Source organism: Thamnophis sirtalis, unplaced genomic scaffold (genome assembly GCF_051295495.1).
Source record: "Thamnophis sirtalis isolate CommonGarterSnake01/CBP01778 unplaced genomic scaffold, rThaSir2_p1.2 scaffold_12, whole genome shotgun sequence".
NCBI lineage: Eukaryota > Metazoa > Chordata > Lepidosauria > Squamata > Natricidae > Thamnophis > Thamnophis sirtalis.
Genome location: NW_028261392.1, coordinates 45,248,257 through 45,267,526, shown reverse-complemented (window position 1 = coordinate 45,267,526; position 19,270 = coordinate 45,248,257). Strand labels below are relative to the sequence as shown.

Here is a 19,270-nt window from a genome sequence, read left to right as displayed (position 1 = left end):
GGTGGCTGTCGAAGGCCCTCCTCAAGGGCAGTTGCTTCAGAGAGCCGGAGCGCCTGATAATCACCATGGACGCCAGCCTCCTCGGCTGGGGCGCTCATCTAGGGACCTCAGTAGTCCAGGGCAGATGGTCACAGGCGGAGCTCGCCCACGACATCAACTGGCTAGAGCTCCGGTCATGTCCTCCACCATAGGACGCTGGCTCAGAGCAAACAACGAGACTCAGGCCAGACCGGTTCCTCAGCGTATTACTGCACATTCTACGAGGAGCGCAGCGACTTCGGCCGCCTGGGCTACTCAAGTGCCAATTGAAGTAATTTGCCGTGCTGCAACGTGGTCTAATCCGTCTCCATTCATTTGTAACTACAGACTTGACACATTCGCCTTGACAAATCCCTCCGTCATTTGGGAGAAGAGTTTTGCAGAGAGTCGTGGCAAGCACCGCAGCCCCGGCCAGTTCCTCTTCTTCCCTCCCAACTTTGACATAGCTTTGGCATGTCCTGTGCTTGGACACTCCAAGCAGCGCCTAGGAGAAAGACCGTTGGCTTACCTGAATGGTCATTCTCTAGGCGCTGCGGAGTGTACAAACCCACCCTTGAGGTGGGGCCGCGAGGTGTGTTCCTTTCACCTAATGTCTTGGACTTGGACTTAGATTGGTTCGAGTTATGGACTATTGGATCTTCTTCGTTTTTCAAAACTGAGCCTCTGAGGCAACCAAGAGGCGGAGCTATAACCAATTTTAAAACTCAGTTCCTTGGGCAGCAAGCTGAAGTTAACCCGTGCTTGGACACTCCGCAGCGCCTAGAGAACAACCATTCAGGTAAGCCAATGGTCTTTCTTAGCCAACATTTTGGTTGCTAAGCAAGAGCGTTGTTAAGTGAGTTTCACCACATTTTACAAGTTGGCCATGCCCACCCAGTCATGACTGCGAAGCCACTCCCACCCGGTCACCCGGTCACATGGCCAGCAAGCCACTCCCACAAAGCAGGCCACACCTACAGAAGAGGTTCTAAAAAATTTTGAAACCCACCACTGGTTCAAAGGTATGACGAGGAAGAGAGAAGATTTTATTATTTTAGAAGGAAAGATTAAAATGTTAGAGTTGATTCTTCTGTCTTAGTAGCAGTTCATAAAGACTAAAATTGAAATAGCTGTTTAGACAGGTCATAACTTGCAGAAGCCATTGAATTACTTAAGCAAACACATAGATTTAAAAGTCACCTTTTAGGCCTTCCAGGAAATCAGCATGAACCTTTGTCCGTGTTATCTTGTAGATACAGCAAAAAATCAGAAAAAGAGAGTGATTATTCCATAGGAAAAGTCCAGTGTGGAAACTATGATTTTGTGTTGCAAAAATCCCTCATGCACAGTGTATTTAAAGTGAATGAGGTATGAGAAACAGAACCATAATTTGGGTGTGATAGACCAAGATAATGGAATCATGCCACAAAAATTAATGTGAGTCTTCATTCAAGGTACTTTAGGGCCAAATCAGGATTTGTTACTACGTGTCTACTTAATTTAATCAGTATTTCTTATTAATATATCTGAATTAAAGTTATGTTTACAACAAATACTTGCCATGTTTTTAATTGGATATGCACAAAAAAATGATGGTCACTAATTGCATATTGGAAGAAAGTTGAAAATCAGAAGAAGATAAAATCTAGTATGGTCCTATAATGGGGTCATGTTGATCACTTGAATAAAAAGTTTTCCTACTTAACACCTCATTTTCCTGTACTGAAAACTAAATGGATGCTATAGTGTTTAAACCTGAAAATGTGTTCACTTATCTTTGTGTTGGAGTAATAAGATATTTATGATAGGTTTTATTTCTATAATCTCCATGATAGGTTTTCTGCTGTGTTGCTGATTTTCCCAAAGGTGATGTTCTTTTCTCAGGGAAAAGAACATCTACCCAGATAGGGAAGAATCAATTCTCTATGGTGTGATCTTATCCTTTGGGGAATGTGTTTAAATAAATGGTGCATTTATTGGCTGTTCCTATGGAGAGTTCACATTGTGTCATGAGTTTTGCTTTTGTTTTTATTGTGATGAAACAGGACATGGTCTAATAAATGGTTTAAAACAGTCTTTATTAAATAATTTTGGAAAGAGCACTATCTCTAGTTTATTCTCTCTTCTTTTCTTATTGCTTTGAGATGACATAGATCAGGAATTGCTTATTCCGTCAAGCTTCTTACATTCACATACTGGATTACATTGGTGGGGAGGGGGTGTCTTTCAAAGCTCTCTGTGCATCTATGGATGACAATAAAAATCAGAGATCAGTTTCAAGTATTCTTACTATGCCAGTGCTATTTCAAACAATTTTTCATAAATGTCATGGCTTTTGCCTGTAGAAACAATGGTTTTCTTATTGTCACAGTATTCTAATCTTTATGTAAGAAAGGAAATGATGAGGGAAATTAAATTAGCCTGCAAAGCAAATGAAACTCAAACTTCTCTCTGGGATGAAGAGCAAATGGAACGATGATTTGAGTCTCTTTTAAATATGTAATGTGTTTTTCATTTAATAGTAACAACATAAAATAATCATTGCATATACAAAGTGGAAGCCAAGAAAGTAATTTGTTCCGGCAACTTCTATTTTCACATGAATTTTAATGCCTTCATTGAAAGCTAAAAGTTGAGTATTTATATGTAGCAAAATGTCAGAAAGTGCTTTTTTCCTATAACGTTTATTAAAGATACTGATAAAACAGAAGTATTGACTACATTCAGCTCTAAATAACTAGAAATTTCAATTGTTTTATAGTAAAGCACAATGTTTAGAAGTTAAGTGGTTAAAAATAGAGAGAAGGGTACAGTTAGATAGGGGGCTTGCCAGCAAGTGCAAATCCATGCTCTTAAAATTAAATGCTAAAAAATATAGTGGCATTTCTGATTGACTTGTTATAATCAATAATACTTTGCTCTTAGGGAATAATCACACTTAAAGTTCTTAAGGTGCCTGGAAAGGCATTACTGAGAAAGAATAAACCATCACTAAATAATGTATTGCAGCACTTTTATTCCAACTGGCTGATCAATATTTAGAAGGAACCAATCAAACAATGCAGTAATATGAAAAACTTCAAATGTGGATCATGCAGTATTTATTCAGTAAGCTTTAGCTCTTCCTTCATGTTGGCCATGTGACACAGTTTGCTGGTTCAGGTCACTTTCCGTTTATAGGCATGGGAACTTCAACCCTGGATTAATTACACAGCAGGCTGAGCTTTTACTTGTTCAAATAATGCGGCTGCCAAGCCCAGTGGCCTTATTACAAGCAATGCTGGGTGGTTCTGTGGATGCACAGTTAGAGAATCTGACCCTTGATGCTTTCTCACATGATAGGTGCCGAATAGTGAAAAAGAAAGGGGAGAGTTTGCTTTCGTGTCATTAACAAAAGCTAGCCTGCTTCCAGAGCAGTTTATAGTCCTTAAACTCTGACGGCGGCAATTAGGTGGAGCTGGCTTTCCTGGAATTGTAGCATAGATTTTCCTGTTGTGCTTCAATATCAACTGTCTCCAAGTTACGAATCTACTCACAGCGCTAAAACCTTGGGATTACTGCAAGTAGAGAAGGCCGTTGTATCTCTCTCCACTTTTCACTTTCTGACCAAGAATCATCGTGCTCACATTAGCAATGTTTCAGCTAAAACATTCAGGTCGAAATCCATTGGTGGGTATATAATGTGCAGCTGATAATTTGAAGAGATTTTCAACATAGACAAACTTTTAAAAACAAATTTGTAAAAATTTGATGAGTAAGCTTTATTTCTTTTGACTGTAAACTTTGGTTTTATTTTATACAAAGATGAACTAGTTCAAAAGAGCTTTTTAATATTTCTAAATGTGATTTTATGAATATTGTGTTCAGATTTTTGATAAATTTAATGGAATATAGAAAAACTATTGGGTGATAGGTGTCTCTAGGGCTATCATTCCTTGTTAAAGTTGTCAAATAAGACAAAAATAAAATTAACTTTATTTTACTTGTTTATTTTTCTTTAATTTTTTTTAAATCTACCATTACTTGAAATCCTGTAGGAGACTTGTGTTAGATATGTGAAATGTATCCCTGATATTAAGCTTGTTTCAAATGGTTGTTTAATATTAGGATGTTATTAGTCATTTTTTTTATTACTGGTTCTTTGACATGCTTTGCAACATCACTCTTAACATGTTTGCTTTGAACATGTGAATTAATATCTATATCTTTGAATGAACATATTTCTTTGTATAATAATTATGTATTTGGTTATTTCTAGAAATCATTCATTGTTATTAGTATTTATGGTAAACGTATTTTTTTAAAAAAAACCTGTAGAAAATGTTTTTTATGGCTTAAGAAACATGACTACAGTCTTTCAAGTACTTCTTGGCACAGTTCATTTGGGTGGGAGGAAATTAACTCTGGACTTAAATGTGCAGCAATGTGTTTGAAATGTTTGGATCCTTTTCCTTTTGAGGTTACTATAATGGCGAGGCAGGGGCCAAATATTTTGCTGCCTGATATTCATGCATTTCTCATATGGAAGCTGATTGGATTGGCACTGAAGCTCACTTCTAGTCAAGTTTGTGACAGCACAATTTTACTTTAAACTCCAGCAGTCTTGTTTTAGGAGCCAGACCACACTGTACCACACCATCTCTTTTCTATCTGCTGGTAAAGTAAATCCTGAATAATGGCTAAGGAAAAGGTTAGCTCTCGATTGAATGTTGTTGAAGATTTTAATTTCTTTGATGCACCAACAGAGATCTGGTCTTACTGTTCTGTTAGGCTAATATATTTATCCACTTTATAGACACTAACTTTTGATCCATTCCTCTAGGCAGAACAGTTGTTTGAAGTAGTTTTCTAATTGCTTCGGTGCAAAAATCTGTACAGGTGGCTTCACAAAATAGAAAGACAATTTTGTATGTAGAACAGGAATGTTTTGTAAAGAAAGCCTATGTATCTACATATCTCTCTTTCTCTCCCCACCCCTCTTTTTGTGAGACATTATAAATATGGAGAAGGGAAAAAAGACATATACATATGTAGATTTTAGAAAATATTTTTCTTATTTAATTTGTTTGTATGTAAATGCAAGAGAATTGACTTTTTATCCAGGATGATTATTACTCACAATCCAAGTGGCAGATGAACCTTTGGCAGAAAAATGAACTACAGAAATAAAAATTAAATACTAGACCATGCAGTATTTGTCCGGTACACTATAATCTAAGCTACATAAAATTTTCATTAGTAGAATTTTCTTTAAGATCCCGGATTACCTAAAAAGTCTTTTCTTAAGGAAACACTTGTAAATATTTGCTTTTTTCATGTGATTGCACTCTGTGTCTCATAATATCTAGATTCAGAGTTGTTGCTGTTAATTCAGTTTTTTTCATACCATTGAAATCACTATACAGTTGTGCCCTTGCACAAATTTGTCCTGAAACTGTGATCCAATCTATAATTCAGTGAATAATTAACACTTAACTAGCTACTTTAAGACATCAATATGTGATTACTATGCCATAAATATGCATCATTTCAAGAATGCCTTATTATTTTAATTAGGGAACTGTATTATTTCCCCCATTGATTGATTGCCCTTCCCTCCAAATCCAGTGTTTTTTTCCAGTTTATAGGATTAAAGACTTCCTATGGAAGGTATTTCGGAGTGTCAAAATAACAAGCGGGGAATGAATAAAGCAGACAACATAAAGTTTATTGAATCCAGTGTTATCCATAGTGGAGGCTATTTGAGATTCTCTAACTTTTTGGCAAATAAGTGTGAAATCCAATGGCACATTTTTCATGTTCCTCTGGTACAAATATTTTTTTGCCATCATGATGAGCAGCTGTGAATAAACATTAAAGTCTGATTTGCAACTGTCTTCCGTTGTTGAATACTTTTTTTGGTATTATGATTTAATGTAGTTACACATGGCATTGCCATCCCTGAACTGCATCCCTCAGTTTAATTGTGGGGAAGTACTGGTCATTCAAAGAGATTTAGCTCCAAAGCTTGCTAATGAGCATAAAGTTCCCTTCACTCTTAATGAATCAAGATTTCCATGTTAATTTTAGGGGAATAAAAAGAGAAATGTTCACACAATAGGGCAACCTTACAGAGTACGCAGCTGGGCCATCTGAAACCGTCCTTTTTATGAACCGCAGAGTTTAAATGGACTGTACTCTTAAGAGGTAGATTTCTGTGAGTGTGAAGCAGAGCTTTTGCTTATGGTTCACTGATCTGTCTACTTATAACAATACAAGACCTTGACAAGAGCTTAGGGAAAAAGCATAACATAGGGCAATTCTTTCAAAATCATTTCATGTAACATCTTCAGTGAAGGAGGAAATGAAGACTAGTTTCAGTCGTTTCAGAGGCTGATCAATCTTTTTCAAGGGTGGAATGGCTGCTGCATGTCCCTGAATTCCTTGCTGAGAAAAATAATTGTTCAGTTACACTGCATTTTGGCTAACCAGCAAAGCTGTAAAAACAATATTTACACAGTAAAACAGTATTTGTACTTTGTGGCTGGAAAGAACAGTAATTCTTGGCACTTCCATACCTGCAATAAACAAAAAAAAAAAAAGATTTTTTTAAGTTCTCTGATTAGCAAATAACATGATATTCTTGCTAGGTTTCTGACTTATTGAAGTGCAATTTTCATTATAATAATTATTTTTTCTCCTTCTAGTCTATATCTGTTAGCATATTCTCTCATTTCACTCTATTTGCTCTAAATGTTTGCATATTTTGTTTTGTCGTCACAAATTCTTTTAGAGACATATGACTCCTGCACTCACAAGCTAGTGACCATTGTCCTTTGCAAATGCAAATTAACGTGGAACCCCAAAGTTGCAATTTAAGATATAAATAGTAAATGAATTGACACATTTCTAATTCCAATGTTACTCCTAAGGTCCAATTGCATTAAGCCCCTAGGTGGGGTGGGGGGTGGAAATTAGCTGATTTCATAGTGTGATTGAGTTGAATTGCTATAACAGATTTCACCATAGTGGTAGTATATGTCTGCCTTTACTGCATTGCAGTATAGTTCCTAAATAATATAAAAGTTTATCAAATGTCTGCCTAACTGCTCTGGATTTATTGCAATTAAAGATAGAAATAGAAGCTTAGGAAAACATAAGAAAAAGGGTTTTTAAATATCTTGAACACATAGATGGATTTAAAATGTGTCACCTTCACTCTGAAAAAATATGGCCAAATAACTGAAAATATAACTTGAAAGAGACATTTGAAATAGAATTTCCTCTTTAGTCTAATTGAATATTATACTATGCTTTCAGATAGCTGATTGGCTTCCCTGGATTTTGCTGATGACACAGGAAACCTTTGCTTGAAGATGGAAACACTGGAGTCAGAACTGACCTGCCCTATCTGTCTGGAGCTGTTTGAGGATCCATTGCTGCTGCCTTGTGCTCACAGTCTCTGTTTCAACTGTGCACATCGCATCTTAGTCTCCCAGTGTGCTACCAACGAATCAGTGGAATCTATCACCGCCTTCCAGTGCCCCACTTGTCGTTATGTCATCACCCTCAGTCAACGGGGTCTAGACGGATTGAAGCGCAACGTCACACTGCAGAATATTATAGACAGATTTCAGAAAGCTTCTGTGAGCGGGCCCAATTCTCCCAGCGAAACTCGCCGAGAACGAGCTTTTGACACCAACAGCATGTCATCGAGTGAAAAAGTTCTCTGCCAGTTCTGTGACCAAGATCCTGCTCAGGAGGCAGTCAAGACCTGTGTAACTTGTGAGGTATCCTATTGTGAGGAATGCCTAAAAACAACTCATCCAAACAAGAAGCCATTTACTGGACACCGTTTGATTGAGCCTATTCCTGACTCACATATCAGAGGATTGATGTGTCTGGAGCATGAAGATGAGAAAGTTAACATGTATTGTGTGACTGATGACCAGTTAATCTGTGCCTTGTGTAAACTGGTTGGGAGGCATCGTGATCACCAAGTGGCAGCTCTAAGTGAACGCTATGACAAATTAAAGGTTAGTTTCATCTTAATTTGTTTATACTAAGAAGTGTAGTGCCAGGAAATGAAAGATTTTTACCTTATTTGTGTGGCTAATATTTGCATGTTGCATTTGCCATTCTTGTATTCCACATTCCTGTGAATTTGCTGAGGCTGGTCCTATATAAATTGTCAATTTTGAATTAGAAATGAATTGATCTATGTCAAACCTAGATTTTCGTGTAGGAAATTGAAATGCCAATGCTGAAGAAAATATTATATATACTTAACTTTGATTCAGGTTTTCCAATTTTAAAAGGTGTGGTTTGTACATTCATACTGAAATATTTTGAGAATGCCCAAGTAATTATAGAATGGGTCTCCATTTACAGTTATCTGTGGCCTGGTCTACTGACATTTAGAAAAAGAGCAATATTCTATACAGACTTTTGAAGCCAAAAATCTTAAGTTAGTGGTAAAAATGCCTTAAGTTATTAATATAACTTTAACAAAACAATCTACACTGGTTGCTAAGTTTAGTGGGTCGCAAAGTGTTTAGACTGACAGCTCAAAGAACTTGTTTGATCCCATTGATAAAATGTCAATACCTTTGGTACCTTCATTACTTACTTACTGATCTAATCAAGTAAACTTGTTATATGAGCTTTCCGTTAAAAAATGAATAGCATCTTTGAAATGTTCTTAATAACTTTCCCACATTATAAACATTATAACCAAATACAGCAATAGATGAGTATTATATTTCATTGCAGAAGGTCTTTAGGATTCCGCTTCTGCGGTTTTACAGTAGTGTGGAACAGATTTAAACAGAATAGTGTAATTCCTGTACTGTATCCATCTGCTATTTTAGATGTCACATTAAAAGCAAAAAAAAAATGGGGTGGGGGAGACGGGACGAAACAAAAGTCTATTCTTCCAGTTCCCTTAAGGAAATGCTATTCTGATTGTTTGTAGAAAATTACAGTAGGTGCTTGTGGGGGGAGGGGTTTGAACTTTGGCTACTGTGATGCTTACCTTGAAAACAATCTATATCTACATTTATATTTTTTACTTCTCTATAAATACACATAGATGTATAATTTTATGCATCTACAATGTTTCATTAGAAAATGATTTTGGGAACATTCTTCAAAGTACACAAAAACCTTGTTTTAATATATAGTTTTTAAAAGATAAATGATGCCAGTTTGGTTTGGACTACAGCATTGCCCAGATTTATTTAAAAAGTTGTACTTAATTTTTAGATAATAATTTAATAATAATTATTTATCATCAATAAACTTATTGAGAGGTAATAATTTAAATAGAAAATATATGACAACTACATAGTTTCTATTACTTATTGCCATAATCTTTTATTATTTGCATGGCTTATATATTTTTCTTGGCAGTTGTTCATAAATTCATATTGTATTTATTTACTGGATTATTTAATTTTAAGATGTTCCATTATTCTTAGGCTTTTGCAAAAAGCTTAAGAAATATATTTTAAAGCATACAATACATCAAATATATTATAGAATATAATTTGCGTATGCTTTGTGTTCATGTTCAAGCCAGCTTAACTATACTATTATTTAAATTTTATTTCAACCTTTTCTGTGTTACATGAGTAACCCTGTACATTACAGTTCTGGCATGCCTCCTGGACCAGCTAAGTTATACCTTATAGGTGTCTGTCACATACCTCAGGATACAATTAGTAAATAAAAGAAGCATCTTTTTAAATAACAGTAGCATTTTGTAGCAAATTCACATGTTCACATTGATAAACAAACATGGATAAACTGAAATAAGTCATTTCAGAGATTTAATTCACTAATATTTGTGAACTATTGGTTTACATTTTAAAGCTAACCTAATCAATTTAAAAACAATTGTAAAGCACTTTTGTATCTAATACATGTTGGATTATCAAATCCAGACAATATGCAGATATTCAAATTTTCTTAGTTAAACGTGGGACATCTCATTTTTTTTTAATTGATTGCTTCTGCTTATTATAGGGAACTCTAGCATTTCAAATATTTACAGTAATGCACCAATTTAATCATTTTTTATTTAGTATACTTTATTGATTGATTGATTACATATTCAAATTTTAAAACTCAGCATTTATCATATTTTTTGGAGTATAAGATGCACCTTTCCCCCCCAAAAAGAGGGTGAGAATCTGAGTGCATCTTATACACTTAATACAGCATACCACCCCCTTCGCAAAAATGGATGTGCAGAGGGTTTGGGAGGCCTGCAAAGTGCTCCTGAGGTCTGGGGAGGGCAAAAACTAGTGAAAAACGGGCCATTTTTTTGCTCATTTGTGCCCCCACCAGCCCCAGGAACACTCTACAAGCCTCCCAAAGCCTATGCGTGCCCTGCTTTTTCCAAAAAATGGGCCATTTTGTGCTCATTTTTCTGCCCACCCCCAGCCCCCAGGAGCACTTTGCAGGCCTTTCAAACTCTCTGCATGTCCCGTTTTTCACAAAAAATGAGGCATGCAAAGGGTTTGGGAGCCCTGCAGAGTGCAAAAACTTTTTTAAAAAATTAACCTCTTCAAAATCTTGGTGCGTCTTATACTCCGGTGCATCTTATACTCTGAAAAATATGGTAGTTAAATAATCATGCTGTAGATGAATAATATTTTTCTTTTTAACTTACTTTTCAGGCTTATATGCTGCTTCAGTTATAGCTAATTCCAAATGGCATATATTCTGTGCCAGTTTTTTAAAAAAGTTAAATCCGTACCACCTAATATTTATAATTAGCTTATCAATTCCATTGCATTGATTAACAATTTTGTGTTTATTTTGTATGCAATCATTAGCAGATTATCTCTTTTCAACCCCCAAGACTTCCTTGGACAACAAGGCCTCCCTAAACAGGGTTCAAGCTACTGAAACCCTCAGGGAAATCCTGTTACACAGAAGAGGGCAGTAGTGTAGAACAAGTGGCTTCATTGTCAATATGACATTCCTTCAACATAGGCATACAGTGAGGGCAATTTCTTCCAGCTGTTACTGGGTTGGCATTGGTCCTGAGAAATGTAAGGCTTTAAAGATAACAAGTGGATTAGTTGGGGTAGTACTTGGAAGTCAACTAGCATTCAGCGGTTGCTCCCAAAGTAATGGTGCTACTGTGGCAAAACAAGATCACAAACTATAATACATTTGTATTCTGATAATAAGAGTTCATGATGATGAATTTGCTGCATTGATACCCTGTTTCCCTGAAAATAAGACCTCCCTGGATAATAAGCCCAATTGGTCTTTTGAGCACATGCGCTAAAATAAGCCTTCCCCAAAATATTGCAACACAGCAGCAGCCATGAGGTGACCACACTCGCCATCTCCTGCACCTCAAAAATAAGACCTCCCCAAGTGCTTATTTCGGTGGTCAGAAGAAAATAAGACCCTGTCTTATTTTCAGGGAAACACAGTAATAATAATATTTATCAGTAGAATTAGTGCATTTATAAATCTGTGGGATTTATGATAACGTATTCTTGTCAGTATCAGTATCTGCAATCATTGGAAGTCGCTCTTTAAATAAAGAAAATGAATTTTGCTATGCAGTAATGGAATGTTCTTAGGTAAAAGTCAATAGACTTTCCATTGACTATATATAAGTTGCTTGATCACCAAAATACAATTAGTAAATAAAAATACTATTTATTTCTTATCACAGATTTATTTTTAAACAATCAAAAATAAATCTGTGATAAGAAATGAATAGTACGAATACATTCAAATTAGTATTATATTTTTCTGCAATCAAAATCAAGTTATAATGCGATCAAATGACTGTGGGATAGGGGTGGCCATCAGAACTTTAAATTGGATTGTAAGTACCTTTTTGGGAGTCCGTCATAACTTGAAATGGTTGTTAAATTACCAGTCATAAATTGAGGATAACCTGTAACCAGAATAATAAAGGCTTGTTAAAAGCTAATTTACCTGATTAGTAATCACTAACTTTCAGAAATGATGTTCATTATTGTTCATTTCCATTTACAGTGAGTTCTGCTGCCGCCACTACTATTACGGTACTATTATTGTGATTATTATTTATGGCAGAGAGTTTCATGGATTCTAAGTCACAAAATATTTGGGATAATATGCTACAATTTTTGTTGTGAGAGATACTAAAAGGCTAATAAAACAGCATCTATTCATTTGGTAGTTATGAAATTGGCATTATATAAGTGAATAATAGATACAGTGTAATGATTGGCCCCAGAACATAATCCAGGAAGAAATATAGGGAATTTTAGCTCTATAATTACTGCCAAGCTAATCCAGATCAGTAGGGTTGTCTGTGTCTCTGGTATTTGCATTGGAAGAAACGGTTTCTTCAGTGAGAATAGATAATTGGTCCCTTTGCCTAATAATCTGTCTTGGAAACCTATCTAGTTTGATACTGTATTTTGAAGCAAAAGAGTAATGCAGATTTCCATGTTCTCTCTTTTTAAAAAGTCATTTATTAAATTGCTAATTGTGGGAGTGGTGTTTGTCTAGTTGTTGTGGAAGAAATGGTGCTTAATACATGGTTGAAAGAGGATAATATATTTCAGCAAAAATTATCAAGGTTCGGGTTGTTTTAGAATAATACTAAGTGACATAATCCAATATCATGCAAGTAAAAACCTGCTCACATAATGGAATTCCCCTTCTATGCAACAGTCCCAAAATTAGTTTTCACTTCCAGTTCCAACAACAGCCAAACAGCTTAATTGGATTACCCAAAGTAAATTGTATATTTTTTCTCTTTTTCCTTTCCTAAGTCTATTGTAAACTTTGAATATGATTTGTAGTGGTTAAAATGCAACTTGTGCCTGACAACCATTGAAAAAATAACTGACTGAACCCTATTATTAAGGGGGGGGGGGTCCTACCGCACACCCTGGAAATTATGTATGAGTAAATTTTTTTGCATTGTACTATTCCATAAGGAGACTTCTACATATTTAAATGTTTTGTCTGATCCATGATCAGTTTATTTGGGTTTTTAAATTATTGAAAATTTCCTATATTTTAATTGCCCAGGAACTGGTTCTTCTTGAGCAGTTTTTGAGTGTCAAACTATGTAATTACTGACATTCTGTCCCAGCAGTGTTGCTAATTATTTAAACAATATTTCATCCTTCATTAGCCAGAAAACAAAAAAAATGTCATTACAATCTAGCTCCTTTTGTGGTTTAATTAAGATCTCTGTACACTTGTCTGATTGAGGCATGCAAAGCTGCACTGGTTTAACAGTGAATGTAATAGCCATTCATTATCAAAATCTGAAAAAGCATATAAAAGAAATGACACTTTAAGAAAAGCACTAAGCCATTTCATTTTTTGCTAGTGCCCCTGTGAGTTAAAGTGCATGACCTTGAAGAAAAATCCTTTAAAAAAAGGGCAATGCTTGCATTTAACTTCTGCAAATAGTATCCAGATGTGTCTTGTGCTGTGTGTGTTAATTACACAGAAAGAATTTGCAGTAAGATTGTAATTAGGGCATATATATGTAACAGATGTGCAAATGGTAAGGATATATTCTTTTGCACTTTATTTTAACATAATTAAGAATGTTATTGTTGTGGTCATTACATTAATGTAATTTATACATTTTTTCAAATGTTTTAAAGGCATTAATTTATGTTAGTTAGGAGCCAGTGAATTGAACTCAATTCCTTGTGACTGTATAGACAAACTTTCATCACTGTAATCCTAATCACTCTAGTCACTCAATCCACAATAATTCATAGAACTCCAAAGGATGTTCTATTAATAGATCCCATATTTGTCATCTATGCCTTTTTTAGATTTCCTCAACTTTGTTGAAAATATTTTTTCCTAGAGTTTTATTCCTGAGCATTGCCCCAAGGAGCAATAATTTTATAATCCCAATTTCAAACGATAAATAGTCCATATTCCTTTAACTTCTCTGGTCTCTATTAGATGTTTCTTTGATTACTCTTTGTATCTTAGATATACTATATATTCTGCTATCAATTCTTTAACCTTCCTAAAAAGATAACTTGTTTCTTTTTTAATACGCTCATCTATATTGAACCCCTTGATTATTAGATCCTTCTTGCTTCTCTTAGTTGTCCCACATTTTTTTTTGTTACCCAGAACTTCATCTTTATCTTTCTCTCATTATGTAATACCTGAATAATATCTGGAATTATTTTCAAAATTATGGAAATATTTTTCATTTTGATTTCAGTTTCTTTATCTTCAAAGTTTTCTTTTTGCTTAATTTAAGCATATTGAATTTCATCCTTATATTGATCTTAATCTTAACTATGGTTCTTATATCTTGCTTGTACAACTGTCCTCTTTAATTTTCAAATTTCACCTACTATTTGACACAATAATCCTGGTTTTATTCTGTATCCTACACCTGGAAATCCATTGAACGACAGCTTTACTTTGCTTTTGTGTTTTCTATTATGTAATTAATTGTAGTCCAATGTTCTTCCTCCAATATCATTCACGTGTGAAGACTCTAATATTGACCATAATCAAAGAAACTCAGTTATTTTCCAGTGGAAGAGAGGGAGTGGTCACGTGTGGGTATTCTCAAAGCCTGATTGGTCCAAGACTGAGAGTAAACTTCTTAAATGCTCCTTCCTTCCATTCTAGCCCAGTTTCCTCTCAGTCTCTTGGTCCAAGCATTGCTTGAGTTGTGAGTAGAAGGAAAGTGTGGTTTTCTTTTTTATTCAATTGGTTTGCTATATTCGGTTCAATTGGACACTTTAAATTCTCCTGTGCACCGCTTGGAGAGTCCAAGCAATGGGTTAATTCAGTCTGCTTGCCCTGGATTGAGAAGTCTTTTCCCTGGCCACGCCTCCTGGTGTGGCTACATTCTCCAGAAAAAAATTCTCAGTCAAGCCCGTTCGGATTGTTTTTCTGTGAGCTCCAGCTATTTGGTCTTTTCCCTTTGGCTTGGACTCTCCAAACTAATTCTTTTCCCTTCTAAACCTTCCTATTTACCTTCCCTGTTCCTTGCTTCGCTGGTTTGCTGAATTACGAGCCTTTCTGAGGCCAGGAGGTAGGCATGATGGTGGGGGAGGGTTCTCCATTGCCTCGCTGAGTCAGCCGGCTTTGGAGGCCTGCCGCTTGTCTTTTAAAAGCGCAGCAAGCAGCGGTAAGGCTTTTAAGGCACGCAGCAACTTCTGTGATCCCTCCTGTGTTGTTTTTTCCAGAGTTTTTTCATTTTTCGGCCATAGCTTCTCTCTAGCCTGCCGTGGAGGTGCGTGAAGCCGGCAGTTTAGTCGCGCGCGTGCCACGCTTGTCCTCCTTCCCCACGCTGTTGTGGTGGCCATTTTGCAAGGACCCTTTTGCGCCCTTTTTCTGCTTAGGCCTACCGCTTCAGCCACACCTCATCGGGAGCTGCTGGATGAACAGGGGGCACAGCGGGGGGCTCCTCAACTGATCCTCTGCCATCCTCAATGTGCACCAAGCAGTGCCAGTTCCAGTGCCGCTCGTGGCCTGCGCTCTGGCACAGGGATGGGTCCTGGGCCATGCTTGTAAATCAAAAGTTTTTTTCTTTGCATGTGCCGGGGCCTCCCTGTTTCTCCTGATGGGTCTTGCAGCTTATACTGCAGACCTCTCGCCTCCATTTACTCTGGTTCTCTCTGGCACTGCCTTTCCCTTTATTGTTATTTCTTGTATAACATAGAGTGTTTTTTATATATGATCCTCGTCTTATGACCTCTTTTTTGTTTCCTTTGTTGCAGTGTAGCCAGTCAGAGCATCCAGTATTCCTGCCAGCTCCCTGCACTTGTCAGAGCAACCTGTGTAGTCATTTACCATGGAACCCTCTGCATCAGGTTCATTATCTGGTAGACCGGGTCCTGCACAGGTTGCTAGTAAGGTCTCCCCTCCTGCTAAGGATGGTGGGTCAGGCAGGGGTAGGGTGGTCAGCCAAGGGCAAAACCCCAAGAACCCCCTCTGTTGCTGAGGCTAAGGACACTGAACGGTGCCAGAGAGCTCTTGACAAGCAATTCAAGAGGGCAAGGCACATGGCGGAGAAGTAGCCCCCCCAAGCCTCTCCGCCTGGGGAATCCTCTGCTCTTCCCCCCCCAGGGGGGGATCCTGCAGCCTTGTTAGCCAAAGAGGTGGAGTCTCAGGACTTGTCTCCTGACAGATCCTTAGCTCCCTCCTCTCCAACCCCTTCTTGGTCCTATGATCAGGGACTCATGCCTGAAGAGACCCTCAGGCCTGGCCTTTCAGAAGGTCCCCTCACCCTTCAGGGGGAGCCCACTGACCAGGAACTTGATTCAGACCACGAATCCGAGTTATCTCCTCGCATGCAAGCTGTGGTGGCCCAGGCCATTGCCAAGAGCATCAAGGCGGGTATGTGGAAACAGATCGCATAGAGTTGGCCTCCTCCGTATTCCATCTGCCAGTCAGTGCCGACTGGCGACTACTCGGAGGAGAGCCTTCTCTGTTGCGGCTCCGACACCATGGAACAATCTCCCCGTGGAGATTCGTACCCTCACCACCGTCCAGGCCTTCCGCACAGCCCTCAAGAACTGGCTAGCCCGTCAGGCCTGGGGATAATCTTATTTTCGCCCCTCCCGAATGCTGAGTGAATGTTGAGTTTTATTGTCTAATTTACTTTGTGCACATTTCTTTTTGGTATTGTCCTACACTCCCCTTCCTTTTTTGATTGTAAGCCGCCCTGAGTCCCCTCAGGGAAAAGGGCGGCCTATAAATAAATAAATCTAAAAAAATCTAAAAAAAAAATCTTCCCTCCATCTCTCCCGGTTCTTCTCAGCCAGCCCAGGGTGATCCCCCTCCGGCAAAGCCGGCGCGCCACCCCTCTTTTGAATCCTCGATGGTCAATGAGACCTCTGTCATTGAGGACCCTGATCAGGAGATTCATGTGCTTTCAGAGGATGAGGACCTTCCGCCCGATGCCCCGGCCTTCTCTGGTCTCTTCAAGCCCAGCCTTTTAAAATCTATTCTGCATAAGGTCAAGGCGGCTACCGGAGTTGGGGTTAAACCCAAGCCCGCTCAGCCCCCATCAGAGGCTGTTCCGGTAAACCCCATCGCGGCCATGTTCAAGGTTCCGGCTTCTCAACAGGAGCTGATGCCGGTCCCTGAGCTATTTTTAGATCTGATCCAGCGTCAGTGGAACCAACTGGCCACCTTGTCCTCTCCCAGTGGGGCGGACAAAAAATTGTGCACCATGGAGCCCCCTCTGGAGGACCTCCTAGTACTCCCAACGGTGGATCCTCCCATCACGGCCCTTACATCTAACACCCCCCTCCCCGTGGACTTCTTGGAGGGCCTCAAGGCAGAGGAGAAGGCGTGCCACAAGACCCATCTTGCAGCAGCTTGGGCCATTAAGGCGTCTTCTTCCGCCTCCTTTTTTAATAGGGCAGTAGTGATTTGGCTGCGAGAGCTCCAGAATAAACTCTCAGCAGCAGACGCTCGCCTCCATCAGGACGTGGCTAAGATAGTTGCGGCTGCCCAGTATGCCGCGGATGCCTCCCTAAACGCCACCAAATTTGCGTCCAGAGCCTTGGCGTCAAATGTTACATCCCGCTGCCTCATTTGGCTCCGCCACTGGCAGGCGGACCAGAAGGACAAATGGAAGCTGGCATCGGCCCCCTTCAGGGGACCCAAGCTATTTGGGGAGGATCTGGACCCCTTCCTTATAGAGTCAAAGGATAAAAGGAAGGTCTTGCCTTCGACTTCCAAGAAGCAAGACCGTAAATCCGTGCCTTACCCTAGAAGGTAGTCCTCCCATCCCTCTGAGCCCTCCACGTCCTCTTCCTTCAATTCTTCCAACAGACCCTCAGGCCAGTCGGGGGATAGGACACAGGACAGATCCTCCTTTTGGGACAGGAGGAGGTAGCAATACGGGTTCCATAAGTTCAACCAAGGTGGGGCTTCCAACAGGCCTTTCCGCAAGTCCAAGTGACTGCCCGATTTTGTCTCCCATTGGGGGTCGACTCCAGCTGTTTGCCTCCCATTGGGCTCAGACGGCGGAGGACGCCTGGGTCCTTCAGACTATCAGGGAGGGGCTCTCCCTGGAGTTCCTGTCTCCTCCTCCCAGGAACTTCATCAGATGCCCCACTCCCTCCTGCCCTTTAAAGAGGGAGCGGATGAACCAGGAAGTCCTTCACCTCCTGGAGATAACACGATAGAGCAGGTGCCCCCCGGTCAGGAGGGGAGGGGCTATTACTCCATCCTCTTCCTGGTGGCCAAGAACTCGGGGGGGGGGGTGGAGGGCCATCTTGGACCTCAAGAACCTCAACTGGCACAGCCTACTGGAGGTTCAAGATGCAGTCCCTCCAGTTCATCCTGGCGGGGATCTGCCAGGGAGACCTCCTGACTTATATCGACTTAAAGGAAGCATATCTACATATTCCCATCTGTCCTCAGCACAGGAGGTTCCTGCGCTTCTTCTATGCCGGCCGACACTTCCAATACAGAGCCCTTCCATTCGGCCTGTCGTCGGCACCCAGAACCTTCACAAAGGTTCTGGCGGTGGTGGCAGCCCACCTCAGGCGCAGGCCCATACGGCTGCAATGCTACCTAGATGACGACATCATTCAGTCGTCGTCCAGGCAGCAGGCTGTGCGGGACCTCCGCATCACCATGAGGACCCTCAGAAATCATGGATTTTCCCTCAATTTGGAAAAGAGTCACCTTACCCCTTCCACCAGAATCAACCACTTGGGGGCGGTGATAGATACCATTTCATGCAGAGTGTTCCTATCCCAGGACAGGGTAGAGGCTCTTAAGGTCCATGACACACAAGGTGATGCGTACAAGGCAGGTTCTGGTGGCTCTCCTGTCGCAATTGCTGGGGGAAATGATTTCATGCCTGTTGATCATTCCCTGGGCCTGACTCCATTCCAGGGCTCTGCAGTGGCTTCTCCTGCCCCACCAGAGAGCCAACAGGAGCAACTCGACCATACTGGTTCACATGCCCCAGGCGGTGAAGAGGTCCCTCTGATGGTGGACATCGTCAGCAGTCCTCAAAGGTCACCACTTCAAAGAGCCTGACTGGGTGGTTGTCACCACAGATGCCAGTCTCTCCGGCTGAGGAGCACATATGGGTCACCTCGTGGTCCAGGGCAAGTGATCCACAACAGAGTCTCGCTGCAGCATCAATCTCCTGGAGCTGAGGGCGACGAGATTGGCTCTTCGTCACTTCCACCTGTCAGTTCACAATCATCATGTCCTCCTGATGACGGACAATGTGGCCACCAAGGCGCACATCAACCACCAAGGTGGCACCAGA

The 19,270-nt window shown here is 39.7% G+C and overlaps 1 protein-coding gene across 5 annotated transcripts in view; it reads left to right on the top strand.

Annotated features, from left to right (window-relative positions):
- MID1 (midline 1) overlaps positions 1-19,270 on the top strand; it is a 256,961-nt gene that overhangs the window by 160,892 nt on the left and 76,799 nt on the right. For 4 of the 5 annotated variants that reach the window (XM_087726591.1, XM_087726589.1, XM_087726592.1 and 1 more), the window contains exon 2: positions 7,318-8,033. In XM_087726591.1, the coding sequence (XP_087582717.1) occupies positions 7,374-8,033 (660 nt within the window). In that variant the 5' untranslated portion in view covers positions 7,318-7,373. Of the gene's footprint in view, positions 1-3,261; positions 3,688-7,317; positions 8,034-19,270 lie in introns of those variants that run through there. The other variant, XM_014069660.2, reaches the window with a different exon arrangement.